This window comes from Heteronotia binoei, chromosome 2, assembly GCF_032191835.1.
Source record: "Heteronotia binoei isolate CCM8104 ecotype False Entrance Well chromosome 2, APGP_CSIRO_Hbin_v1, whole genome shotgun sequence".
Classification (NCBI taxonomy): domain Eukaryota; kingdom Metazoa; phylum Chordata; class Lepidosauria; order Squamata; family Gekkonidae; genus Heteronotia; species Heteronotia binoei.
In genome coordinates, this window is record NC_083224.1 from 88,567,521 (window position 1) to 88,595,108 (window position 27,588).

The 27,588-nt window shown below is 41.9% G+C and overlaps 1 protein-coding gene across 3 annotated transcripts in view; it reads right to left on the reverse strand.

Annotated features, from left to right (window-relative positions):
- Nucleotides 1-27,241, reverse strand: part of MAPK13 (mitogen-activated protein kinase 13) — a 38,954-nt gene extending 11,713 nt beyond the window's left edge. The window contains exons 1-8 of one of the 3 annotated variants that reach the window (XR_009555061.1): nt 26,947-27,241; nt 23,776-23,905; nt 19,828-19,886; nt 16,458-16,566; nt 15,866-15,895; nt 14,542-14,589; nt 13,669-13,783; nt 8,119-8,190 (exon numbers count right to left, since the gene is read on the reverse strand). Coding sequence is in view for 2 of the 3 variants with exons in the window: in XM_060231531.1 (XP_060087514.1) it covers nt 8,119-8,190; nt 13,669-13,783; nt 14,542-14,589; nt 15,866-15,895; nt 16,458-16,566; nt 19,828-19,886; nt 23,776-23,905; nt 26,947-27,065 (682 nt within the window). In the remaining variant the exon portion in view is untranslated. The remainder of the gene's footprint in view (nt 1-8,118; nt 8,191-13,668; nt 13,784-14,541; nt 14,590-15,865; nt 15,896-16,457; nt 16,567-19,827; nt 19,887-23,775; nt 23,906-26,946) is intronic. The other 2 variants (XM_060231531.1, XM_060231532.1) reach the window with 2 other exon arrangements.
- Between the last annotated feature and the right edge of the window lie 347 nt (nt 27,242-27,588).

Genomic DNA, 27,588 nt, shown 5'->3' on the forward strand with positions numbered 1-27,588 from the left:
ATAGTGGTTTTCTCTCATCACCATATTACTTATACTTCATCCAGATATTTAACAAATTACTTCTTATGTAGTGGTGAGAGAAAAAACCATCCATCTTTTTCTTCCCATAGTACATATAAACACGCCAGCCGAATTTATTCCCATTACCTTCTAACGTTAAACGTTTTTTATTCAATAACGTCACCCAATCTTTTATCCACACCAAACAAACTGCTTCATGATATAGTCTTAAATCTGGTAATTGGAATCCTCCTCTTTCTTTAGCGTCTGTTAAAACTTTCATTTTAATCCTTGGTTTCTTTCCAGCCCATACAAATTCTGAAATCTTTCTTTGCCATTTATTAAATTGTTTGCTGTCTTTCACAATCGGGATAGTTTGGAATAAATACAGTATTCTCGGCAAAATGTTCATCTTAATTGCAGCTGTTCTCCCAAGCAATGACAAATTAAGCTTGTTCTATTTTATCATATCTTCATCCATTTTACGGCATAACTTTTCATAATTATTTTTAAACAAATCAATGTTCTTCATTGTTATTTCCAAACCCAGATATTTTACTTTAGAGGTAACCTCACATTCCGTTAGCCTCTGCAATTCCTTTTGTTTATTTACTTGCATATTTTTACATAAAAGTTTTGATTTTTCCTTATTAACATAAAGTCCTGCCAATTCTCCAAAATTTTGTATTTTAGCTAACAACAAAGGAGTTACTTGTGTAGGGTTTTCATTTATAAACATTATATAATCCGCAAATGCTCTATATTTATAGGTAAAACCTTTAATTCTCATTCTTTCTATTTCTTCATCATCTTGTATTTGCATCAATAAAATTTCAAGAGTCATTATAAACAACAATGGCAAAAACGGACAACCTTGTCTTGTACCTTTGCTAATTTTCATTTCATCTGTGAGATCTGCATTTATACGTAACCTTGCACGTTGTTCAGTATATATTGCCTTTATCATTCTTATAAAGTTTTCCCCCAACTTTATTTTCTCCATTACTGCAAACATAAAGTCCCAGTTCAGATTATCAAAAGCTTTCTCTGCATCCACAAAAAATAATGCAACTTCTTTCTCTGGATGTCTTCCATAATATTCTACAATATTTACAACAGTTCTAACATTGTCTCTTATTTGCCTTTTAGGAAGAAAACCCGCCTGATCTTCCTTTATAAAATTTATTAAATATTGTTTAAGCCGTTCTGCCAGGATTCTTGTGTATATCTTATAGTCATTATTTAATAATGAAATTGGTCTATAATTCTTTACATTCGTGACATCTCTATCTTCCTTTGGAATCAACAAAATTACAGGCATTTTCCCATTTGATCTTATCGCATTCATCAATTTTTGAAGTTTTGGTACTAATTCTTCTTTAAGCATTTAAAAAAAAATTGCCGTATAACCATCTGGTCCAGGTGCCTTTCCAGATTTTATTACATTAATCGCTGCTTCAATTTCTATTTTTTCAATTGGATCATTCAAAAATTTTTCCATATATTCAGTTAAGGGTGCTATTTTAATTTTTGGCAAATATGTTTCAATCCTTTCTTTCTTTACTTTAACACCCTTAAATAAATTAGCATAATACTTAAAAATTCTCTCTTTATTCCTTCTTGGTCCACCATCTCTTTCCCATCAGCCACAATTTTGTTAATAATTTTACTTTCTCTCTTTTTCTTCAGTTGCCAAGCCAAGTACTTCCCAGGCTTGTTTGCTCTCTCAAAAGATTTCTGTTGTAATTTTTTCAAATTCCATTCCATTTCCTTATTTAACAAATGTCTGATTTGTGTTTGCAATATTGTAATCTCCCATATAATTTTCTTTTTCCCTGGCCTTTTTCTTAATTCACATTTTTTCTTAATTTCATTTTGAATGTCCAAGATCTTTTTATCTTTTGCTCTCTTATCTTTATTATTCAAAGTTATTAATATTCCTCTCATTACTGCCTTATAGGCATCCCATACTATCTGAAATTCTATATCTTCTCTATCATTAACTTGGAAGTAAGCTTTAGTTTCATTTTCTAAAGATATTTCTTTATTTTGTAGTAAATCTTTATTTATTCTCCATCTTCTCAACTTTTTAGACAATTTTGTAATCCACATTATTGGGTTATGATCAGCTCCTATTTTGGGTAAGATCTCTATCTTCTTTGTTATAAGTCCCAGATCTTTGGTACCACATAACATGTCAATTCTAGAAAAAGAATTATGTCTAGCTGAAAAAAGGTATAGTCCCGTACTTCAGGATTGAACTTCCTGCATATATCCTCCAAACTCTCTTGTTTAACCAGTTCAAAAAAAGATTTTGGCAATTTCCCTTCTTTATCAATTTTTTTCTTCCCAGATCTATCTATTGTGTTCTGAATTGTTCCATTAAAGTCCCCCATCAACAAAATTTGCTCATAAGTCACTTCATCAAGATGTTGCATAATATTTTTTTTTAAATGTCCTTTGCACCATTTGGAGCATAAAGTCTCACCAACAAAGTTTTTTTAGCATTCAATAAAATTTCCACTGCGATGTATCTTCCATCTTTATCTTTAAAAATCAATTTCGGATCTAATTCTTTTTTAATATAAAAAATTACTCCTCTCTTCTTCTGTTCAGCCAATGTATAAAATTCTAGTCCCAATTACTTATTCCATAAAAATTTATAATCCTTTTGTCTAATATGCACTTCTTGTAAACAAACTATGGTATATTACAATTTTGTTTTTTTTTTCCAATGAAATGTTGCCCTTCTTTTTTGTGGTGAGTTTAGTCCATTTACATTCCAAGATAGTAATTTGTAATCCATCATGGTGCAAATTCTTTATTTTCTCCATAAAATCTATGCAGTTCCTGTGTGTTTGTAATTGTAATCCTTTTCCCTTGAAGTTCAAAGCTCAAGCCTTCAGGTATTATCCATCTGTATCTCATTCTGTTGTCACGTAATTTTTCTGTCAGTTTTTTATATGCATTACTGTCATTTAACACTTGTCTTGACAACTCTTTCATAATTCTTATCCTACTACCTCAATCAATGTCTTTTCAAAATTTTTGTTCATGATTTTTCCCACCATTTCTTTTGTCATAAATCTTATGACCACATCTCTTGGCAGATTGTTCTTTTTTGCATAGAGTGAATTCACTCTATACACATAACCATACATATTTCTATTCCCTTCAGGATCTTCCTCCAAAAATTCTGCAATCATTTTTATTATGTATTCTTTCAAGTCAGATTCTTCATCTTCTGGTACACCTCTCAGACGAATCTGTGTCTCCATCAACTTGCAGTCATGTATTATCACCTTTTCTTGTAATTTTAATGTGGAATCATGTGTTTTCACTCTCTCTTCCACCTCCTGTACTTTTTTTGTTATTACTACAGTCTCATTTCTGAGATTCTCTATCTCTTTTTTTTAATTCTTTTTTTGAGACCTCAATATCTTTTCTTATTTTTTTTAGAGGCAGTTATCATTCCTTTCACCCCCTTCATTATCCTGGCTTCCATTGCATCTAATTGGGCTTGCATTTTCTCCATCGAAGCAGACCTAGTATGAATTTGCTTCGGATCTGACATGAAAAAAGATCGAGAATTTTTATCTCGCCAAATTAAATTTGGACCATCAGGTTTAATAGAGTGAAGCTTGCCATTTCCAATGAACTCAGTTTTGCCGTCTTCTGAGCCTCCCAGGCTCAGATATTAATGTTTAAAGTTTTTATTTCCCCCCAAATGGTGGACGCGACTTTTGCTTCACTTTAAAAATTTTCCTTGTTTTCCCTTAATCCAATTCAGATCTTCTTCACCACTGTCCAATAGTCCTTATTTTAATATTACCAACTCAATTAACTCCACCAATTCTTAATGTCCCGGTCACTTTAAAAACGTTGTTAAAACTTTGTCCTCCCAACAATGGCCGCCATTGTTTCTTTCTGATATTATAATCCTAAAGTAGGCTGTTTACTTCTCTTGCTTCCTTCTTCTTCCTCTGGTACTTCCTGCTTTTCCTGCCACCAAGTCTCATTTCGCTGGTAGAGAAATCTTGCGATGTCTGACATACTTCCTGTGTTGACTGTGAGTGCTGCAGATCTATGACGATGGGGCTACTTCCTCAACCGCAGATAGACAAAACAATAAATTCCTTTCTCCTTTTAGCACTGTCTTTTAAATTTACAAAGTTCAAGTTTAGCCCCTTTTCTTTTCCTCCTTTCAAGCTTCCATTATATCCAACTCCCACCTTTTAATTTTGTTTTGTTTAGCTTTAATTAGTCCCGGAGCGAAAAGATAGCGATCAATACCGTTTTTTTGTAGTTTATCCAAATCGACACCAGTCTTTTGTAGATTAGATGTTTAAAGTTATAAAAGAAGACTCGGATCCTGTCAAGCTTAAGTCAAATAAATGACTCTGGAAACTTCTGTAGATGATGAATATGCAACTTCTCTCCGGAGATCCCTCAAAGCCTCAAAGGAGCCCCCTCCGGAACTCCCTTTCAACCAAGATAAGTCTCCTCAAAGTATCTGTGCATATCTTGGACAATTTTCTAGCTGAGAAAAGTAGGCAGAAGGCATTAATTTGCCTTTTACTACCCTGAACAGAAGTGCCAGCCTGCCCCCATTAAGGAAAGCAGCTCAGCTCGCCATTTTCCGATCCCGGAAGTCCCCATCTCCATTTACTTTAGAGCAGTGTTTCCCATTTGCAGGGTCGTGACCCAGTACCGGGCCATGAAAGCCTCTCTACTGGGTCACAAGAAAGGCCAAAGCTAGTGTCAGCTAGCCCCGCCCCCAGCAAAGCATGACCTCTGCTCTGCTTCCTTCCTTCCCTCATCTCTCTGTTGTGCAGAGAAAGGCTAGCCTTGAAGACTGACACAGGCTGCAAAGCCTGAGCTCCAATTGGCTTCCTTCCTTCCCCTGTCTCTCTGTAGTGCAGAGAAAAGCTAGCCTTGAAGACTGACACAGGCTACAAAGCCTGAGCTCTGTTTGGCTTCCTTCCTTCCCCCATCTCTGTATTGTGTGAAGAGGAGCTGGGCTGCCTCTCCTTCCTTCTCTCCCCCTCCCAATGTTTGAGAGAAAAGCTGGCATCTACTGGCACTTTAGACCCATTAAGTGTTCTTCAAGATATGAGCTTTCATGTGCCTTGCAGTATGTTCTCTTGGGGAAATTTCCCCAGTAGGCCTGGGCTGCAAAGAAAAGGGGGGGGATGTTTTCTTCAGCCAGGAGGGGCAGGGAGTGGGCATTCCAGGAGCTATTTTTTTTAATCAAACGACCCCTGAACAGAATTGTTGCTGGCTGTGGTCATCTGATGGCGAGTAAGGTTTTTTTTTCTTTGTCCACCCTTCTTTCTTTCTTTCCTACAATTGATGCTTTGTCTGTATTCTTGGTGCTGGGAGGGGGGGAAGAAACAATGGGAGGGCTTCAATGCCTTGGCCCCACTGGTTTACATTCTGGTGCTTTTGGGGCATTCTATGGGAGAATTTTGGACTGGATAGTCCACTGGCCTGATCCATCATGGCTTCTCTTATGTTCTTTCTTTCCATGTCTTTCTTTTCCTTTCCTTACATTTCATTCTTTCCCTTTCTCTTTCTTTCTTTCCTTCCATTTTTACTGGATGAAACTTTTCTGTTCATCATACTGTTGTTGCAGACATAGGAGCTCTGCCAATGAAAAGTTGGCAACTCCAGTTGTAGCCAGCTGGCCTTTCTATGAGATTTCTGTGTGAGTGAGTGAGAGTTGTGGGGCGGAAAGAGATTATTGGAGATTACTGCTATATATCTCAACAGCACTGGAAGTGATGTTACTATGAACCTGGCACCATTTTACTGCTTCTAACAGCTGTCTGACACCCAAATTAAACTCCTCCTGTAGGTATTAAAAAGGATGAAAGAAGTTCACTGGCAAAATATCTGCACAACAGATTGCTTTTAAAGGCATGGGAAACAGCCAGTAAAAAGCTGCAAGCCCCGCATAAATATCCTTTTTGGGATAACTACAGAAAAGCTTGTATGAACTTCATATAACTTGAAATTAATTGATTAATTGCAGTACAATTCTGTACTACCTTTCACAGCAATTTCCCAGTGTTTCAGCCAAGGAAAAGTCTGAAAAATAGCTGTCAAAAGATTTTTTTTGAAACCAAGGAAGCTTGGTTGTAGCTTGAGGCAGGGTTCCAGTAGTAGCAGCTGAAGGAAGGGCCTACTAAATGTGTCAGCATATTTTGAGGTAGAGCAGCTGCCAGGGCCCAGTGTGGGTGATACACAGTGCTGGCATTCCTGATGGATATGGCAACAGCACTCCCAACTGCATACACTGGCCAGTGCTGTTGAGGAAGGGGTGTGTAGGTGTTGCAGGCAATTGAACATGGGCATTAGGAACGCTTGCAAGCTGGAGAAGAATACACAAACAGATAGGTGCATGCAGGTGTGGGGGTGGAAAGAGAGGACTGCCCACTTTCCACCCCCATTTTGGCTCAGCATGAGTTTCAGAGAGATTTTTCTGAAAATGAAGTTACTTCAGAAGAAGAGGCAGGTTTGGGGGAGTGCCCTAGAAGTGACATCACAGGAAAAGGTGGAGTTTTGGTTCAGTGTGCCCTGGAAGTGACACCACTTGACCCTTGACCTGGAAGTGACACCACAGGAAATGACATAATTCCTGTCTCCCAGTTCCACCCCCAAAGTATCCTGGCTCCACCCCCGAATTTTAGTGGGCCATGAAGGAGAAGTGTTAAAAATAACTGGGTCACAGGAAAGAAAAGTTTGGGAAACCCTGCTTTAGAGTAATACAGAGTTTCAAAGTATGTACTCTGTATTATTAGACGTTTTTGTGTTACCTTTTATTCAGTGCCTGCACTGTTTGTATTGTAAGGACAATAAAGGATAGGATCCTGGAGTAACATGAATAAAAGGTATTCATGGCAGCATATTTTCCCCATCTTCCTCTTCTCACAACAGTCATCTGTGAATCAAAAAGGCTTTGCTGGGGCTTGGGGGACCACCATAGACAAAAAGCCACCAGGCATAAGAGGCTGCAGTGAGAATAAGGAATTGGGTAAAACCACCCTTCTCTTGCTCTTGCACCAGTGGAGTTCTCTCTCATTAACACTTCTTCTGCCAAGCCTTCTCTTGGTAAAAGAGTAAGATTGGGGTGATTTCCCACTGAATAATAATGATCTGGATCTTATGCAATACCAATGGAATGGAAGGTTAGATCTTCTTTCTCTTCCCCCAGGAGAGAGGATTGGGGAACCTGTGTGAACAAAAAACTATGCAACACAAGTGGATAGAGTGAAGAAGTAGAAGAGGATGAACTTACCCCCTCTTAAACCAGGGGAACCTCTTGCCTGAGCAGAAGTGTGTTGGTGTTGCATTGGATCCAACTTATTACTGTTGCTGCTGTTCATAATAATTAACTATTTTGTATCTTTATGAGCAGAACCCTGTAAAAATCATCATTCATTTCCATTTACTCTGTGATCAGTGACTTTTAACTATATCCTCCAAGAATATTCCAAGTGGAGATAACTGTGGAATCATAATAAGCAATATTTAAAGGTTTTCCTTCACCACCACAGCCCTGTCACTGGCTGTTTTATATACTTCTGCTGATGCTTCTCACTTAACTGTGCATTCATTTTAATACACCTGAAGAACCAGAAAAACATGAAATGGTGCGAGAAGTAGCTCACAAACCAGTGTGGTGTTAGGACAAGGATCTGGGAAACCTAGGTTCAGATTCCTTCTCTGTTACAGAAGCTGCCCAAACAATCTTGAACCACTCATTTAGCCTAACTCATCTCACAGCATTATTTTGAGGATAAAAATGGAGGAGGGGAGAATTATATTGTAAGTTACGTTGGGTTCCCATGGGGAAAAACGGGGGTATAAATAAAATATATTAAAAATTGTTAGTTAAATTGATTTAACATGGGGCCAAATGTGACGAGAACAGGAAGAACATAAATAGGGTTCTGAATGGTCTCTAAGGGATTGGCAGCACTTCTTCTTCCTCATATTTTCCCTCCCCATATTCCAGTTGTAAATCAGGCATGGTGAGTATTGGTCTCAATCACTTCCCCACCACAGCATTTCAATGTCATCCCACAGGGACCAGCAGCAGTTTGAGAAGGATACAGTCTTTGCCCTTAAAAAGAGTTTTCCCAGTCAGCATTTCTGCCATGATACAGCCAACAGACCAGACATCCACTGTCAAGGAGGAAATGAAGGAGAAGAATGATAAGGGACTTAACAATGGAGTTGCAAACAACGAACACTTACGGTAAGTTATTTTGTAGAGCTGCAACAACCCTGCATTTTGGGATTCTCTTATAATATTTAAAATGACACCTTAGCATTGTTGTTTTATAACACAGGAGTGCATGATTTCCAATGCCATAGCACTGTTAGGTCAAAGCTTGTACTTATTTGCAGTAAAAACACACAGCAGAAGGATGGTTGTATATGGCTGTCTAATTACCAGATCTTGTCAGATCTCAGAAACTAAGCAGGTTCAACTCTTACACATACTTTGATGCAAGACCTCCTTGGAGTACCAGAGATGGGAGGGCAGGGGCAGGCTTTATTCAGACACCTCTCTGAATATCCTCCATGCCCCCAGTAGGAATCAGTCAACAAAGGTCACCAAAACTTCCAGATGCGCACACACACACACACAGGCATATAAAAATACAAACAAAAACAAACAGAAGAAGTAGCTAAAATAAGATGTACACCACAATCCAGAGCAACTGTCAGAGCCACTAAAGAATGGAATGCATTCGTGATCATTCATGTTCACCTCATACTATCTCCTACAAGAGCTGTGAACCCAAAAGATTCAGGGTGCCCATAAAAAATAGGTATAGGACAAGAATAAGCTAAGTAATGCATATACCATCTTTATAAGGCATATTTATTCACCCAGTGTAATGTACTGAAGTCAGAGACATTCAGATGGCAACATGCTTTATTAGCAAGTACATCACAAAGACAACATGGCAAGTCAGGGCCCCCCGTTATATACATTTTCTGGAACAACCTTCTTCCTGGTCAGTTCCAATCCTAGCCAGTTAAACTTCCCACCACTGATCATCATAAGCGGGCTGTGTTCGTCCCTTCCAGGCACCGCCCCCAGGCGCGCTGTGCTGTACCTTCCGAGAAGAACGCCAGACACAACACTCCTCCCCCTCCAGTTCAAGATGCATAGTCTTTCAAATGAGCGGGTGGCTACTGCACTCTGTGCGACTGCCGAGGTTCGATCTGGGGAGCTGGAGCTGCTGCCTGGGGTTCTGTAACCACTGGTTCCTCGCTTTGGGGTGCGGTCGGCAGAGCGTTGTCTTGAGCCTGCAGAGGTATCTCCCCCACCCTGTCCCTGTAAGTTTCCTCCGCCAGTGAACCCAGTGAGACCGGCAGGGTCGCTTCTTGCAGCAGTCCAGTGCTCTGCCCGCTCCCCCGGCCCTGCCGGTTCCTCCGGCAGGGTGCGGTGGTGGTTGGTCTATGTGTCTGCGGAGGAGCTGCCCCCCTTCTGACGAGACTTCGTATGAGCTGGACCTGGTGAGCAACAGCACCTGAGCTGATATCCACTCTGGTCCGCTTGCAAAGTTCTTGGCATAGACTGGATCCCCTGAAAAGAACCCCCTGGTGGCCTCCCTGGTCTCTGGGGAGCTGCGGTGGTCTGGGGCCCAGTCGGGGTGTAGCCTATTAAGCCGGGTGGTTAACCTCCTGCCCATGAGTAACTCGGCGGGGCTTATGCTCATAGCCGGATTAGTGTTGATCCTGTTTCCAGTTAGGAAGGCGGACAGTTGATGGTCCCAATCCCCTTGAACTATGCGACCCAGGGCCTCCTTGGTTGTGCGAACCATGCGCTCTGCTTGTCCATTAGTTGCAGGGTGAAAGGGAACGGGCTGTATGTGGCAGATGAGGTACCTATTCAGGAATTCCTGGAACTCCCGGGAGGTAAAAGCGGTGCCATTGTCCGTCACTACGGTGTCAGGGATCCTGTGGGTGCAAAAAACCCTCTGTAAGGCTCTGACTGTGGCTGTGGTGGAGGTGGAAGCAACTGGGATGACATCCAGCCACTTTGTGTAAGTATCCACCAAGATAAAGAATATTTGCTTCTGATATGGCCCCGCAAAAGCTAAGTGTAGCCGGGACCACGGCACCCGATTGGATTCCCAGTGGTGAACGGGGGTGCTGGGTGGAGTTGGCCGGAACTCTTGGCAGGGTGGGTACCTCCTAACCCACCCCTCTATCTCTTCATCCATCCCCGGCCACCATACATAGCTCCACGCCAGAGCTTTCATATGCACTATCCCAGGATGCGTCTTGTGCAAGGCTTCGAGCACTTGCTTCCAGAGTGGGGGAGGGACCACCACTCTGCTGCCCCACAGAATACACCCTTTGTGTAAGGAGAGTTCCTCCCGGCGAAAAACAAAAGGCCTGAATTCAGCATCCAATTTGCCCGTGGGCCAACCCCTCCCCACCCAGTCCGAAATGCATACAAAGATGCAGTCTCTACCCATGGACCTGGCAACCTCAGAGGCGTGGAAGGGCCGCTCTGGTAGAGACTCCAGAAGCATCATGTGGTGGGCTGGGGCCGGATCGGGGTCCATCTCTGGCAGTGGAAGGCAGCTGAGGGCATCTGCATAGCCCATTGCCTTGCCGGGGCAGTAGACTAGATTGTATGTGTAGGAGTTGAGGAACTCGTTCCACTGCAGGACCCACTGCGACAGGATCTGCAGCATCTGGCGATCTGGGCCGAGCAGGCCGAGCAATGGCTTGTGGTCTGTGGCAATCGTGAAGTGCCTACCATACAGGTAGTCTTTGAATTTGTATACGCCCACCACGATTGCCAATGCCTCCTTGTCTATTTGGGCGTAGTTGCGCTCAGCCTGGTTCAAAGTCCGAGAGTAATAGGCCACGGGACCTCTCTCCTGTCTGGGAGTTTGTGGCCCAGGACAGTGCCCACTCCATAAGGGGAAGCATCACATGCTAAAATCACAGGGAGGGACTCGTCAAAATGGTGGCGTACCTCATTTGAAACCAAGATGTCCTTGACTGCCTGGAAGGCCGCGGGCTGCTGTTTTCCCCAGACCCATGGGGCACCCTTATCTAGAAGTCCGTGTAGGGGTTCGGCCAGGGCTGCTTTGTGGGGCAAGAATGAGTGGTAAAAGTTCAGGAGCCCCAAAAAACTTTGAAGCTCCGCCTTGCAAGTGAGGGGCAGGACCTGGACTATCACCCTGGTCTTGTCGGTCGTTGGGTGAATTCCCGTGGCGTCCACCGCAAACCCCAGGAACTCCACCCTTGGCATCCCAAGTGAGCACTTCTCCCACTTCATCTTGAGACCCGCATTCTGGAAACGGTGGAGCACCTCCCAAAGGTGGCGGCAGAACTCGTCAGCGTCAGGTGCCACTATCAAAACATCATCGAAAAAGGGTTGTACTCTGAGAATCCCTTTAAGTAGAGAGTCCATTAAGCTTTGGAAAATTCCCGGAGCCACGCTGACCCCAAATTGTAGCCTCCGCACCTTGAAAGCACCCCAGTGCGTAACGATAGTCTAAACCTCAGCCGTTTGCTCATCCACCAGAAGTTGTTGGTAAGCTTGGGCCAAATCCAACTTCCCAAAAATCTTAGAGCCAGCCAGGGAGGCGAGGACATGGTTGACCACCAGGACGGGGTATGGTTGGTCCTCTAGTGCTTTATTAATTGTGCATTTGTAGTCTGCACAGGTGTGCATGTCCCCGTTTGGCTTAACTTGGATGATTATGGGGGTTTCCCAAGTGGCATGGGAGACAGGCTCTAACACCCCCTGGGCCACGAGGCGGTCCAGTTTGGATTCAATTTTTGGATTAAGGCCAAGCCTTCAGCCTTAAGGGCCTAACTGTGGGGTCCAGCTGCAGTGCAATAGGTGGCCCTTTGTAGGCTCCCAGAGCTCCATCGAATACTTCCGGGAGCTCTCAGCACACTTGGTTGAAATTGTGGGCCTGCATGTGGTCTACCCCAACAATTTTGATGCCCAGGGGCTTAAACCAAGCCAATCCCAAAAGGGTGGTGAGCCGGCACTTCACCATAAGTATATCCAGGGCCCTTTTAAAATCTTTGAACTCCACCCTAACTCTGGCCCACCCCATGATCTGCACTGGATTCTTTTGAAAGTTCCGCAATATGAACTCTGCGGGCCAGAGAACCAACTGGTTGTGGGAGCAGAGTTTACTAAGGGTCTCCTCCAAAATTATGGAGATGGAGGATCCCTTGTCCAATTCCATCAGGCAGGGACCCCCTTTGATCAAGACCGGCACTTTGACCTTGTTGGGGGTGTCTAGGGGTAAGTTCATTACCTGGATGCTGTTGAGGCCATCGTGTGTGTGTCTGTCGAGTCATGGTGTGCGGACTGGGGCCTCCTGTTGGTTCTGGCCCTGCAAGCTTGGGCAATGTAGCCCACTTTTCCACAGCTTCTGCAATCCGCGTTGCAGTAGGGGCAGTCTCAGCGCTCGTGTGGGTCCCCACAGCTGGTGCACTTGGTGCTTGGCTTCTCCGCTGCCCGTGGTCGAGTTGGTGTTTTCGGCCCACTGTGCGGCTGGCAGCAAAGCTGGTGTGCCCCTTCCCAGTCGGAGCTGTCCGAGATTGAGGCAGTGGTGGACTGGTTAGCGGAAGGGCTGGTGTGCGTCTGTTCGAAGGCGGTTGCTTGTTGAAGCGTTGATGTCTTTGTCCTCGTATGCTAGCAACTTTCTCCTCCCGGACGCCAAACGTGAAGCAGTCCAGCAGGATCTCTTCCAGGTCCCCCGTGAAATCGCATCTCAGGGCTAATCCACAGAGCTCCGCAAGATACTCGGCGGCGGACTCAGCATGTCCCTGCTGTCTCGTGTAGAACACGTGCCTGCATATGAGACGTGACGGCTGGGGTGCCATGTGGTTTGTCATCACCTTTACCAGCTGGTCATAGGTGGCCCTTGCGAGGGTGGTCAGAGCGATGAGTCACTTCATCAGCTGGATGGTCTCCACCCCGCATGAACTCAGGAGAAGCGCCTTCTTCTCTGCCGCTGCCTCCATTTTGTGCAGCTCTTTGTAGTAGTTGATCTGGTCCACCCATGATTCCCATAAGTTGGGCTGGGTGACGTTGAATGCCGGTAGGGTTTGTCCGGGAGCAGTAGCCATGACCTCGGCCGCGGAAGCACTAGAGTTCAGAGCGCTGTAGGCTGTAGGTTGCTCTTTGCTCACTGGTATCCCACCTTCGTCGCCAGTGTAATGTACTGATGACGGAGACGTTCAGATGGCAACATGCTTTATTAGCAAGTACATCACAAAGACAACATGGCAAATCAGGGCCCCCTGTTATATACATTTCCTGGAACAACCTTCTTCCTGGTCAGTTCCAATCCTGGCCAGTTAAACTTCCCGCCACTGATTGTCATAGGCGGACTGTGTTCGTCTCTTCCAGGCACTGCCCCCAGGCATGTTGTGCTGTACCTTTGGGGACGAATGCCAGACACAACATGCAGTTTAAACAACCATCTACCTAAATGAGGAGCAACATTAGGAAAATTTGTTGCACTTATTTAGCAGGAGGCACTATTGTTGCAGGAAACAAAGCTCACAGAAAACCTTATGGAAAGCCTGATTGCAGCAATTCTGCATCCTAATTAGAAAAGTTGTCCAATCAGGCTCCAAATAAGTGATTTAACGCACCATTCTGGTTGTAATGCATCCAATTAAGAATCACTTCAGGTGCTCTGTACCAACGAGTCACCACGTAGCCTGTCATTTCTGAGTCAGCATGCCTTGCCAATCCGAAGTCCAAGATCTGCAGCATAAAAAACCAAGAGTAATAATGTGGTGGGAGGACCAGAAAACATAGAACCCCCTTCCACAAGTAAAAGAGATTCCTTTTTTGCATTAATACTCTACACTCTTTCTCTCTCTCTGCCTCTACTAGAAACTATGACCTATAGTTGACAATTAGCAGGATTTCCTTAATACAGCAAGAACTAAATGTGATTTTGAACTGGCTTGTAAAGCTGACAACCAATATGCAGCACACAGGAAGACTGGCCATTATGACCAACAGGAAAAATCCCAGTGGGCTGATCACCTGATGGAGTCTCCACTGTTTCCAGGGGAACAAGGAGGCTGGTCCAGGAAAATCACATGACCATTGCCATTTGGCCTAGCCCAGGAGAATTTTGGTGGCTGCTACCTCCAGGCCTGGCCTGAGTGAATCTGTTAGGGGGTATGGAGAGAAGGGGGCAGGGTCCTGTTTGTGGATTTTTGGCCTTCCAGTCTGGCATGGAAAGCGGATATAAAGATAGTAGCAGATCCTAATTACTATGCATGATGTTTTCCAATCAAAGCATGTAATGGTGGAATTAAAAACGAGTAGCTATGTTTAAAATTCAGTATGTGGCTAAGCTGCGGTTCTATGTCCATTTGCTTTGGAGTAAGTCCCACTGAAATTTTTGAAGTAACCAGAATTAGATTGCACATGCATAATTGAATCAAAGGTGCTCATTCTGACCAACAATCCAGCATGCTACATTTCATACTGAAGAAAGAGATTTCTACCTTTAGTTCACAGTCCTCATTCACTGCCAAATTGCCAGGTTTCAGGTCCTGCAATACACACATTTTTAACAAAATCAGGAAATAATGACTGCTGTCATTTCATCCCAATTTAATCACATGCAAAATATAGTTAAACTTGATTTAAAATCATGTCCAAAAAAATTCTGAGAATTGTCATCATGGGTTTCATGTTCTCTGCACAAAATGTACACTTTTTAGGGTTCCTGAAAGGGAAGGCCAACATAAAGAAGCACCTAGCACACTGTTAGTGTTGAATAAATATTGGGTTGGTTTTCCCACTGGTGCAAGAAGCCTCATTTCCCTCCACACTGCAGCCCCACATGCCTTTTTATGAACCATAGGCCAGTCTCACGTTGCACAGTATAGCCTTGCTGGGGGTCAGAATCAGTCCCTACTCAATCTTCAGCACTGCAGAGACAAGTCCTTTCCTCATGCATTGCAAAACAATACCTCAGCAAGGAAAGCACCCATCATAAAACCCTCCAGTTTGTCTCCCAAGCTGTCACAATATCACAAATGATTTTTCAAGCTAACACAAATTCCATGTTTTATCAAAATGCCCATAATGAATTGCATTATTCATCTAAAGGATGTTTATTTTTATTTATTTATTTAACATAGCCTGCCCTTCTCATAAGACAGGCTCAGGGTGGGTTACATCATAATATCAGAAAGCCAGACAGTTAGAACCAAATTAAAATCATATAAAGAGCTAAAATTACAAAAGCAAAAAGTAACAGATTCAGCCTCAACAGGCATGGCCTATCAGTCCAGGTCCATCCATGTTTCAAAGTATAATACACAACCAAATCATTTAAATATATCAGTGTGAATGGATAAATGCTTATTCTAGTTGTTAGGACATTGCAAGTTCTTACATATTCATTTTAAAATTTAAAACATTAATGTTTAACGGACCTTGATAGTCTGGAGATCAATTGTAATAATATGAAATCTCCAGGTGCCACCTGGAGGTTGGCAACCCTAGACTTGGCAGAAGTAATGCTTTTTAAACCAGACAGGATTTTTTTTGCCATGCTGAAAATGAAAGTATGATTTCTGTCTAGGAGGCAATTTAGATTCTGCAAACAAGTGTCAGTGTGTTCCTGATGCACATGAAACTGATTAATAGTCGTGTTCCTACATACCTCCTCCCTCATGCACCCTTCAAGATCAACAATAGAAATCTTCAATTAACTCCAAAAAATGGTAGAAGGTCAGTACAGATATGATGTTTAAAGGCTTGAGTTGTGTGCACTTCTTAACAAGAGAAAAAGTGCGAGTTAAGCGAGTGAAAACATACCCTGTGAATGATTCCAGCAGAATGAATATACTGCAATAAAAAAGAAAAGCCTCAATTTGATCATTAGTAAAACAGGAATTTCCCCCAAACAGTTAATAATCAGTCAAGATCCTATGTGATCTTCATGTTCTCTGCACAACATGCATTTCTTTATAGTACTCTCTATTCCCTTCTAATTTGCATGTGAATTAACTGGAAGGACAGTAGTTCTGAGAAAATCTACATAGTTTCTACCAATGAGGGAAAGATACGTAATCTGAGAGATGGTGGACTCTTCAGGCATATTGTTAACAAATAGTTTTGTACCCAAGAGAGTAACGTAAGAAAAACAAACTACTTCTCTGTCCTAAAAAGCACATGCTTTCTTTCAGTTGCTGAGCTCTCAACTAAAATAATGTGGGGAGGGTGAAAAATTGTGATCTTTTGTAATAAGCAAGCATGCAGACATTAATTTTTATAAAAATGGGGAAGAATTTGACCTCTATGGTGTCTGTTTCCACAGAAACTAATTATAAAAGCTAAGGATAGTTCAGCAGTCTGAACATTTGACATGATCAGATCCCTGCTTTGAGATTTTCCACACCCTGCTTACCTTCAACCCTTTCAGCACCTGGTAGATTAGATACTGGATCTTTTCATCACTGAATTGATGTCCCATAATCTTTTGTAAATCGGTTTGCATGTAAGGCATCACCAAGTAGCTGAAAGGCAGTAAGACAATACCCTGAGTCTAGGAGAAACATGGCGTGAGCTACACTAGTCTTCATCTCACAAAACAGATCAAATAAAATAACGTGCCACTGACAGGCTTACAGTGCAATCCTAAACTGAGTGACACCCTTCTAAATCCACTGAAGTCAAAGGGCTTAGCAACTCTGTTTAGGGTTGCACTGTTCAGCCCCGGTGGGCAGGGCAGTCCTGAACTTGTGAATTAACTCTAGTTCTGCAATCTTCCATTGTAATTTCCCCTTGAAACTTTGTTTGAAAACTTCCACTCATAGGTCAGCAATGGTCAAACATTCTCTCACTGGTTATCTCTCACTGGTGTTATATGGAAACAGCATAGTCTGTGCATCTTGTATTTCATGGCCTTTGAGGCCACTGCTTACACTTTCCCCCTCTATAGTTTGTCAACTGAGGGCATACTTCATGCATCTGATGTAAAAGAAGAAGAAGAGATTGGATTCATACTCTGCCCTTCACTTGGGTCTTACAATCTCATTTCTCTTCCTCTCCCAACAACAGATACCCTATGGCATTGGTGGGGCTGAGAGAGTTCTGAGAGAACTGCTCTTGAAAGAACAGCTATGAGAGAACTTGTGGCTGACCCAAGGTCACTCCAGCAGCTGCATGTGGAGAGTGGGGAATCAAACATGGTTCTCCCAGATTAGAGTCTGCATACTTAACCACTACACCAAACTGAGCTCTAGTTCACAAAAATCGCATTCGATTGCCACTGTAAAGCTACCACCCTTCCTAAATGTTCAGATCCTTATATGTCATCTGTTAATGAAAGCACAGCTGCTGTTCATCACTTAGGGAACAATGCTGCCAAAGCCAGACATTTCTTTACTCCACTGTAATCAGATGGGTGAGACTTAAGCTCATGCTGACCTCAGTTATTTAGTCTGATGAGCTTTAGCTGGATTGTGCACGTTGTGTACCAAAGACTTTATGATTTTTTGTAAGAATTGGATTTTACAAATTGATATGCTGTATCAACTTCCAGGATATTTCTTCATAATATATTGTAATATGGAGCTCAGCTTCTAAAGAAATCGAGACATCATTTAAGTTGCACTTCAAATCCAAATCAGCTGGAGTTCTTAGAGTTAAGATAATTAAATCAGAACATCCAAATCTGCTTAAATAATAGGTTTGGGAATCAGGCTGTGAGTTTTTTTCTGATCCATTTTACACATGACATCTGAATTTCATCTACTAACCAGACTATTTATGAGTTCTGCACAGGCAACAGCTAAATACAGCAGTTGTCAATTGAAAACCGTAACATAACTGAGTAATATGCTATTTGTGTACAGAGATCTGTTCAACAGATTTCAGACTATTAAAACAAGGGCTGTACATTGGTGTTTTTTTAAACTGAGGAACAAAGTTTCATGTTCAGACAAAGTTGCAATTTGTAAATATGCATGAAATAAAAGTAAATAAAACAAGTTTGCACACAGTTGTTTCTTTTGCAACAATTATTCCAGTTCTACTAGACACAGATGGTAACCAAAACCTATGCTTTGTATCCTATCACTTTGCTCAGCTACTGCATCCCATCAACACTATGGGTGCTGTGGTAGCATAACCACTTCTTGCACCGACAGAATACACCTTGTGCCAATGGAACGTACTGCCCTTTAATGAACTAAGCAGTAGGATGAAATTTTATGTTTGGCTGCTTCTGTACCACTTTTGCAGTTGTTCCTTTTCTGCAATCAAGTGCTACAAAAATTGCTGGGAAAATTGAAACTAATGTTCCACATATCTCAATAAACATCTTCATCTGGCAATGCCACTCAATAGGCAACACCCAATGATATGTTTATTCAAAAGTAAGTACAATTCAACAAAAGTTTATTTATTTATTTATTTAAAAAAATTCTAGTCCATCTTTCCCCCCCAAACAGGATCCCCCAAGGCAATGAATATCAAAACATTTCAACATTAAAACAGTATTTAAAATAATATATGTATAAAATAAACAGCAAAATAAAAATGTATAAACACACATAACAGCACAATGAGGGAAGATAGCCAATAACAATTACTATGGGTATAGCAAACAAAACAGAAAGGCCTTCGCCTGTTGCAAAAGACAGTGATATAGGAGACAGAGACCAATTTCTCACTAGCGTTGCTCCACCACCAGGCTTCTGTTATCCCCTAGTGTAAGCAATCAATTTCCCACCAGTTGCTCTGCAGGCGCATTTTAACGTGGGCTCCTTACAATTCCCCACATGGCATCATAATCCTTAAAAGACAGCATCACAAAACTGCATGGGGAAATGGAGGGAACCCCATGTCAAAATGCACCCACTGAGCAACTGGTGGGAAATTGATTGCTTGTGCCAGGGGAAACAGAAGCCTGGAGGTGGAACAACACTAGTAAGAAATCAGTCAGAGGCTAGGGACGGCGTTCGAAAGTTTTGGTGTCACAATCAAGGACCTTTCTTGGGTTGCCTCCCATCTAACTTCAGATGGCAAGGTCACCTGAAGCAGGGCCTCCAAAGATGACTGGAGTGGAAGGCAGATTCATGCAGGAGAACATGGTCCTTAAGAAAGGCTGTCCCCCAGCCATACAGGGCTTTAAAGGTTAGTACAGAACCTTGAACTAGGCCTGGAAGTAAATTGGGAGCCAATGTAGATGGAACAAACTGGGAGTGATAACAGTCCCTATGGCCCATTCCAGTCAACATTCTGGGCACAGCAGTCTGTATTAACTCTAGCTTCTGGATAGTCTCTAATGGAAGCCCCAGGCAGAGTGCATTGCAGTTCTATAATCTTGATGCATGCACCACAGGAACAAGATATTTCCCTTGCAGGAAGGGTCACAGCTGGCTCACCAGCCAAAACTGGTGAAAGGCACCTGACCACTTGTGCCACCTGTTTAATCTGCTTCTCCCTGCAACCTTCCTTTTGTTCTTTTATGTTGCATCCCAATTAACTGTTGATCTGTCCTTGCCACAGCATATTATAGTAATTAATTATAAACTTCTTGTGGGGGGAATTAACTGCTAGTTTTCACTTTTTGCTCATAACCATTGTTCATTTTAAATTTATCACAGTGCTGTCAAAATCATAAAATAATAATTAGAAAATAGTTAAACAGATAAACAGCAGCTACATAGGAATATAACCTATATACCCAATTTAAACAAGTGTTACAACATAGACCTAAAATGAGTTTCAATGCCCATTGACTTCAATAGATTTAAAAGGATGTAACTTACAAGTCCTGGAATGCATCAAAGGAAGTAGCTGAGGTGAAGACATCAAGCAACCCAATGACCTGCAGAAGAGGTGGGCTCACAGGATTATAAAGAAGACTAAATAGAATCACAGTATTGCCTCCACCCAACGCCAGATTATGACATGATGAGGCTCTAAACTATGTCAATTTATGAAGCACCATAAGAAGCATGCAATAAATTTAACACTCTGTTATTCTCTCAGAAAGAATGTGGTTGGCTTGATCTGAGATTGATACTTAGTGCTCGTATCTGTATCACTGCATATTGGGGGGGGGGGGGAGAACTAATCCTCTCCCCCAATGGATTGGTTTAAGTGAATTTGGGGTTTTGTATTAATTTTTAAATTAATATATTATTAATAGATTAAGATCTAATCCAAGCAACCATAACTTTAGTATGAAATGGGCATCATTTGTAATATACTGGAATGACAAGTTTAATGATAAAAGTTCTTTACATTTTTGTATATAGAATGTACAAAAAAACCCTTCCAAAGGTTATCAACTGCAGTTTACCTAGTTTATCCTTAAATTAGTTAGTTTGTTAGTGTTTTTATTTTCTGCCTTAATTACCTTTAAAACTTTGACTTGCTTTTTTAATAAAAGTCTTATTGTTTTTAAAGTACCTGTCTGTGAGCTTGCCTTCAGAGCTATTCAAGGGTCTAGTGTCTTAGACATCGAGTCACACTTGGGCATGGCTGCAGGCTGCAGTTAGGCTAACCTGCAGGGCTGCAAGCCTTTAATCCTGGTAAGGGTAAGGCTTTTTTTTTTTTTTAAGATTTAGTCTTAAAAAGGGAGTGGTGGCAGAACTACCAGGAAGGCTGAGAACTATTCCAGCCTGGGTTTCTCCAATAGCTCCCTAGCTGGGTTGGGCTGTGGTGAACACAAGCTAGAGGGAGTTGGAAACAAGGTTCCCTACATGGTTCTCAACACTGTGGTGCCAAGGTATAGCGGCAACCCCGACAGTCCATAACAAAGGGGAGGGCAGTGTTGAAAGAGAGAGAAAAAGAATTAATGATATGGCTCTACCCCCTCATAAGAGTACACTCTCTTACATACCAGAAAGCTGGTTTCAGTGGCAATTTAGAGCTTTTCCATGCAGTGGGGGGACTTGACAGCTGATTTGGGATTGGATCCTACCAGCATGCTCCATTGGTACATTCTTCTTGTGCAGGGCCCGATTAAGGCCAACTGATGCCCTAAGCACACCCAAATAATGATGTTGCTTGGCCCTTCCATTGCGTAACTAACAAGATATTACGATTCAGTTGGTGCTGAAATAGTTTTCTTCCAGGCCACTCCCCGGCCAGACCCAACTATATTCAATATAAACTTATAGAAAATGTAACACTAATAATTGGTAATAAAAACAATTTATTTATTTATAACTAGGCAACAGGGAAAATGCCAATTTTTAACACTTTTTATAAGGGAAAATGCAAATACAAAAATTATTGAAAACTATTATTAATCACCCTTCCAAAGTGTATAGACCAAAATATGATTTGATAATATCTCTACTGAAATTACGTGATCTCACTTTTCAGTTTTGAAAATTGTCTTGCTATAGAAATTGATATTGGTGGACAATTTTTTACAAAGATATTCTAATGGAGAAATATCATTATTTGTATGAAACAAGATATTTTTTATTCCATTGCTTTCTAATCTTGAAGATATCTAGCATTTCAATATACATGGATCAAAAGATGTAAAATAATGCTTATTGTTGCCTGCATAACTTTATTTGTACTTTTAAAAGTTTTCTCAAACTTTTTAAAATTGCAGTCTTTGGTCAAATGACAAGAGCCAGTTTGGTGTAGTGGTTAGGTTCGTGCACTCTTATCTGGGAGAGCTGGGTTTGATTCCCCACTTCTCCACATGCATCTGCTGATGTGACCTTGAGTCAGTCACAAGTTCTCACAGAGCTGTTCTGCTCAAGAGCAGTTCTGGGAGAATTCTCTCTGCCCCACCTACCCCACACAGTGTCTGTTGTGGGGAGGGGAAGGGGAAGGAGATTGTAAGCCACTCTGAGGTAGTAAGGACAGGGTACAGCAGGGACTCATTTGCATATTAGGCCACACCTCCTGACATCACCATTGTTTCACACAGGACTTTTTTGTAGAAAAAGCCCAGCAGTAACTAATTTGTATATTAGGCCACACCCCCTGACACCAAGTCAGCCAGAACTACTACTACTACTCCAAACTAATCTGGTATAACAAATCTGCTTTCTTTCTCAGCAAAGTCCAGGGCAGCAGCAGCAGGTTGGCACAGATGAGGAGACTTTTTCTGTCCAGGCCACCCCTGCATCGTCCAAACTGGGCTACAGAGCCACTGCCTCTGGAGCACATCCTAGACATGAGCACATCCTAGACACCGCCTCTGGAGCACATCCTAGACATCCTAGCCGCCCTGAGCCTGCCTTGGCGGGGAGGGCGGGGTATAAATAAAAATTTACTTACTTACTTACTTACATGACCATTGGTGACAAAGATTGGCAGGGAGTTTCCTTCTCTTCAACCCCTGGTTCCTACCATCTCTCTCCTGTTTATTTCTCCTTCTGGAGTTCAAGAACATGCCCTGTTTACCTTGTGGTCAACAAGGGTTATTTTGGATCCTGAGATGGCACCATATATAAGTGAAGTTTGACAGCACATAGTGAGGCAAGTTCCTTCAGCCAGTGTATGTAGTGGATTGTGTGGTAGCTGGGACTTGTAGAAAGGGGATTCTGATAGACAGGACAGAGTATCTGTCCAAGCCAATGATAGACAGACAGATAGTTAGGCAATTCACTAAAAGAGATATCCTAGATGGGACCATAGTTATGGGTAGAATTGGAAAGAGTAATTTAAAAATGGAGACCTGGACCTCTTCAGACTGGTACATAGCCACAGATACATTATGGAGAGGTACATGAAGGAGAGCATGATCATGAAGGGACCTTGAATAGAGACTGAGCCTACTAAAATAGTACTGAAGGGGGTCAATCAGAAGAGCAGAAGAGCCAGATCCCATCCTGCTGTAATCAGAGTGCTGTCCAGAATGTATTGCAGAATCAATCCCAGGTATGAGAGAAGTGATCAAGACAATAAGCTACAAGAATGAGAACTTCAAATATTTCTACCAGAAATTTCTGCCCTGAGTTGAAAAGGTAAAATGTAAGAACTTGATAAATCATGTTAAATGCTTCAAGTGAAGTCCATGGTGCCTTCATTTTCAGCAATCTCAAACAGAAGAAGTCTGTCAGACAAGTAACTTATGCTTGCTTAGCTGGAATATTGATGCAGCTCAGTATGACAACATGTTGCATTCTGAGGGTGAACTGAGCTGTCTGGCATTGAAGGTCCAAGGAGAGACATAAATATCTGCCAGATTATTCAGTTATGTGTTTAAAATTGCTGCAGCAACAGAGACAATCTGCATACAAATTCTGCCATTATAAGATTTGCCCACATTTTGCTTTACTCAACCAAGTTCAGAAAGAAACACAAATGTTGGCATATATTCATTTATTTATTTCAATTATCCTCTGCTTTCTCCCCAGTAGGGATGCTTGCATCATTCTCCTCTCCTCTGTTTTAACCACCCTGTGAAGTGGGTTAGGCTGAGAGAGTGACTGGCCCAGGATCACCCAGCAAGCTTCCATGGCAGAGCAAAGATACAAGCCTGGGTCTCCCAGATCCTAGTCAGACATTCTAATAACTGCTCCCCTACTGGACATTAAACATATATATATTTTTAACAGGAACATGCAAGAACATAGTTCTGGCTGGTAATGTGTCAGGGGGTGTGGCTTAATGTGCAAATGAGTTCCTGCTGGGCCTTTTCTACAAAAAGCCCTGCTTCTACCCACTCTCCATCCCAGGTAGTATGCAAGATAGGCAAGACAGCTGTCTGTATGCATGTGAATGGAGAGGTTACTCACGTTCTCATGCTGCATGTGCTTCAACAGTGTGAGTTCTCTATATGCTCGTTTGGCAAAGATCTCAGACTGGAATGGACGGCAGAGCTTCTTGATAGCCACTTTCTCTCCTGTTTTCTTATCTATTGCTGAGCTGTGGCAAAGAAAAGAAGAAATTCAAGAGGGAAAAAAATCAAGCTGCAGTGCTTTGATTAAGTTTCATCACTGCAACACTTGGATTTAGATCCACTGGATTTCTGTATGGGTCAGCAGGTTTAATTCTAAGCATAGTTTTATAAACCTAGAGCCTCTTTCAGCATTGCATAGTGGCAGATGCACAATTTTTATTTCATGTACACACAATAGGAAGTCATGGTTACTGGTGCATCTTACTCCCTGGTGGAAGTAATAAATGCATCTGCAAGCACTCTTCTTTCAGTCCAGAATAAAGTCCAATGGCACATTTAAGATCAACAAAGTTTTATCCAAGGTATGAGCTTTTGTGTGCATAGGCACACTTCTTCAGATATAATGAAATGGAAGAAAACCATTCAAAGTTATAGACAGAGGATGAACAGCAAATTAGCATACAACGTGATGAAGATATTTTAAGATATGCAGAGACAGAACAAGAATAACAAGTTAAGTGTATAGGGTCAACAGGTGTATGGATTTAACTAAGGGGGAACAACAGTTCAAGTAATAAATATGTCAAAACTGGTTTTGACATATTGGTTTAACTGTGTAGATATGATACTGTGAGCCGCCCTGAGTCCGCTTGCGTAGAGGGCGGGATATACGTCAAATGTAATAAATAAATAAATAAAACATATGTGTAAGAGAATCCTTTCTAATTGTGGGATGTTAGAAAGAATTCTCTTAACACTTGTTTCCTATTTTGACATATTTATTGCTTCAACTAGCTTTATTCTGTTGCTTCAGACTAACATGACTACCCACCTGGATCTTCTTTCAGTCTAGTCACTGGTTTGTATTCTAACATTCTGCTCTGCTAAATTTGGGAACTTTTAGTCCCAAGAAGCCTTCCTTGAGCAGAAGAAGCTCTTCCTCCCAAGGATGTCTCCTTGTACTGCACGAAAACGCCAAACTTAGCTGAGCAAAATGGAATGATACAGCTTGCTACATTTTATGTATATGTTTGATGTGCACTAAAAAAAAAATCATTATATATGTATTTATTACATTTATGCCTTGCTACCTCAGCAGCTCTGTTCTTTCTTCAACCAACAGGATCTAACTTTTGCCTTGGCCTGCCTAATTCCCACCTATTTCACTGGGTGGTAAGCTGGCCTACCATCAACGGTGAATTTATGAATGGTGGAACTAGTAATAGCTTTAAACAGATGATCAGAGTATATATGCCTAGAGTGTCTGTAATGAAAGGAACAGAGAAGGAAACTGATCTGTTTCCTTATTATTTACATTTCTATTCCACTTTAGGTCCTTCACAGGACCCCCAAAAAAGGGGGTTGCACATCTCCATCGAGACACTGACCAAACCCAAATCTGCTTAGCTTCATATGAACATATGAAGCTGCCTTATACTGAATCAGACCCTGGGTCCATCAAAGTCAGTATTGTCTACTCAGACGTGCAGCAGCTCTCCAGGGTCTCAAGCTGAGATTTTTCGTGCCTACTTGCCTGGACCTTTTTAAGTTGGAGATGCTGGGGATTGAACCTGGGACCTTTTGCTTACCAAGCATATGTTCTACCACTGAGCCACCATCCCTCCCACTCTTCCTTCAGCAGGATTGTTGCCTTTCAGCCATACCCAGAGGCAATGGGCTGTGTCAGGTTTTCTCTCCTAAAGTGTTCGGACTGCACCACTTTCAGAGATACAGTGCCAGACTGAATAGGGTATTGATCTAACTCAATATGGATGTGCTAATATTTTAGGGATGTTTTGAAATATCTGGCACAAAGAGATTGCTATTTATCATTGTTCCCCCTCCAATATTATGAGAGAACATCATCCTTGGGTCTAAGGAAAGAGAAAAAAAATCTGAATTTCCAGCACAAGAAAAAAATATTTTCATAACACTTAAAATCTTAGGGATACAACAGACCACAGTTTAATAGGCACAAAACTGACACTAACATTTTGCATAATCTTCACTTAAGATATTTATTCATATTTTGGTGCCATTTTACAAATTTTGCCAGATTACCAGACCTGGCAGCCACAGCCAAGTCATTCCGAACAAGCAGACCTACACAGAAGAAGAAGAATTGCAGATTTATACCCCACCCTTCTACGTGAATCAGAGACTCAGAGCGGCTTACAATCTCCTATGTCTTCTCCCCCCACAACAGACACCCTGTGAGATTGGTGAGGCTGAGAGGGCTCTCACAGCAACTGCCCTTTCAAGGATAAGTTCTGCCATAGCTATGGCTGACCCAAGGCCATGCCAGCAGCTGCAAGTGGAGAAGTGGGGAATCAAACCCGGTTCTCCCAGATAAGAGTCCGCACACTTAACCACTACACCAAATTGGCTCTCACACCAAACATGTTTGCATAAATGTGTTTGTCCCATCCACCTATTGCATTTTTAAGCATGCATTAAAAACATCTTAGGTGATTATCTTAAAAAACAGCATGGAGACATAATAACTTTCGACATTCTTTGGCATATAAGAAATTTTGTCCTGTTGGAGGTTCTTGGTTATTAAATGCTGTTATTCCAGTTGTCATTGGTTATTTTTACATCAGGCTATTGAAAACAGAACTACATCTTCCTAATGGAGGAGAACATGTCATCTGATCAACGTGTCATCTGATCATATTATTCAGCATTTCCAGAAACGTCTGGATTTTCTTCCTTCCAATTTATTCTTCCATTCCAAAGAAACATGCTGGGTTTTGTGATTCAGACACCAAAGAACTGAAATCTGACAGAGCTCTGCAGGAAATAGACCAGTGGTAAACTATGAAGGTCACACATATGTACAACTCATTACATAGTTGAGTTGTTGACGCTTAAATTGACGCACACTATGGCCGGAAGGAAACAAAAGCACCTTTTCTGAAGCACAAATAGCTATCTACATGATGGAGTAGAATGAAGAGGTCCCTCACCTTGATTTCTCCTAAGAACCTAAACTTCCAGTATCCCATATCCCAATCTCCCCACTCTCTAATTTGCCAAGAATACTGGGATCTTCAAAGCCACTTACCAGACACAGCCGTAAGCCCCAGATCCTACCGGGTTGATGGAAACATATCTCTTAGGCAGTTCCCAGACTGTCTTGTTTACTTCCTGCCTGTAGAAGCCCTTTCTCCTCGAGAAGCTCATGTCCTGTGTGTCTGGAATTGAACCCTCCAGTGCACTGGGCCCCCTGTAAGATTCAGGGAGAAACCCAGATATTTTCCCTCAGTCTTTCTAAGGAAACTGGATGCCTCCAGCTTTCCTACTCAGCTGCGCTGTGCACAGTAAGACATGTCCCTCCTCCTTCTGCCCACACAGGAGGCCAGGAAGGAGGCATCAGGTTTCAGATTAGACACTCCTCTTGCAGGTACTTTCAAAGAACTCACCTTTTCTTTGTAAGGTAGGAAGCAGACATTTCTGGTTGATTCAGAACTAGGAATATGGTGCTAAAAACAAAACCTTCTGAGCCCCTCACTTGCAGAAAGCCTACAGTAAAAAAAAAAAAGAGAGAGTTCAGAGTAGAACACAACTTGTTTCTTCCTTGGGAAATTCTTAATGCAACTAAACAACCAGAGCTTAGAAAATCAAAATTGTCTCCATCTATTTCCATTTTAAATATATACAAGAATGATACGGGTTTTTTTAAGATTCTAAGAGACTTAATGAGATG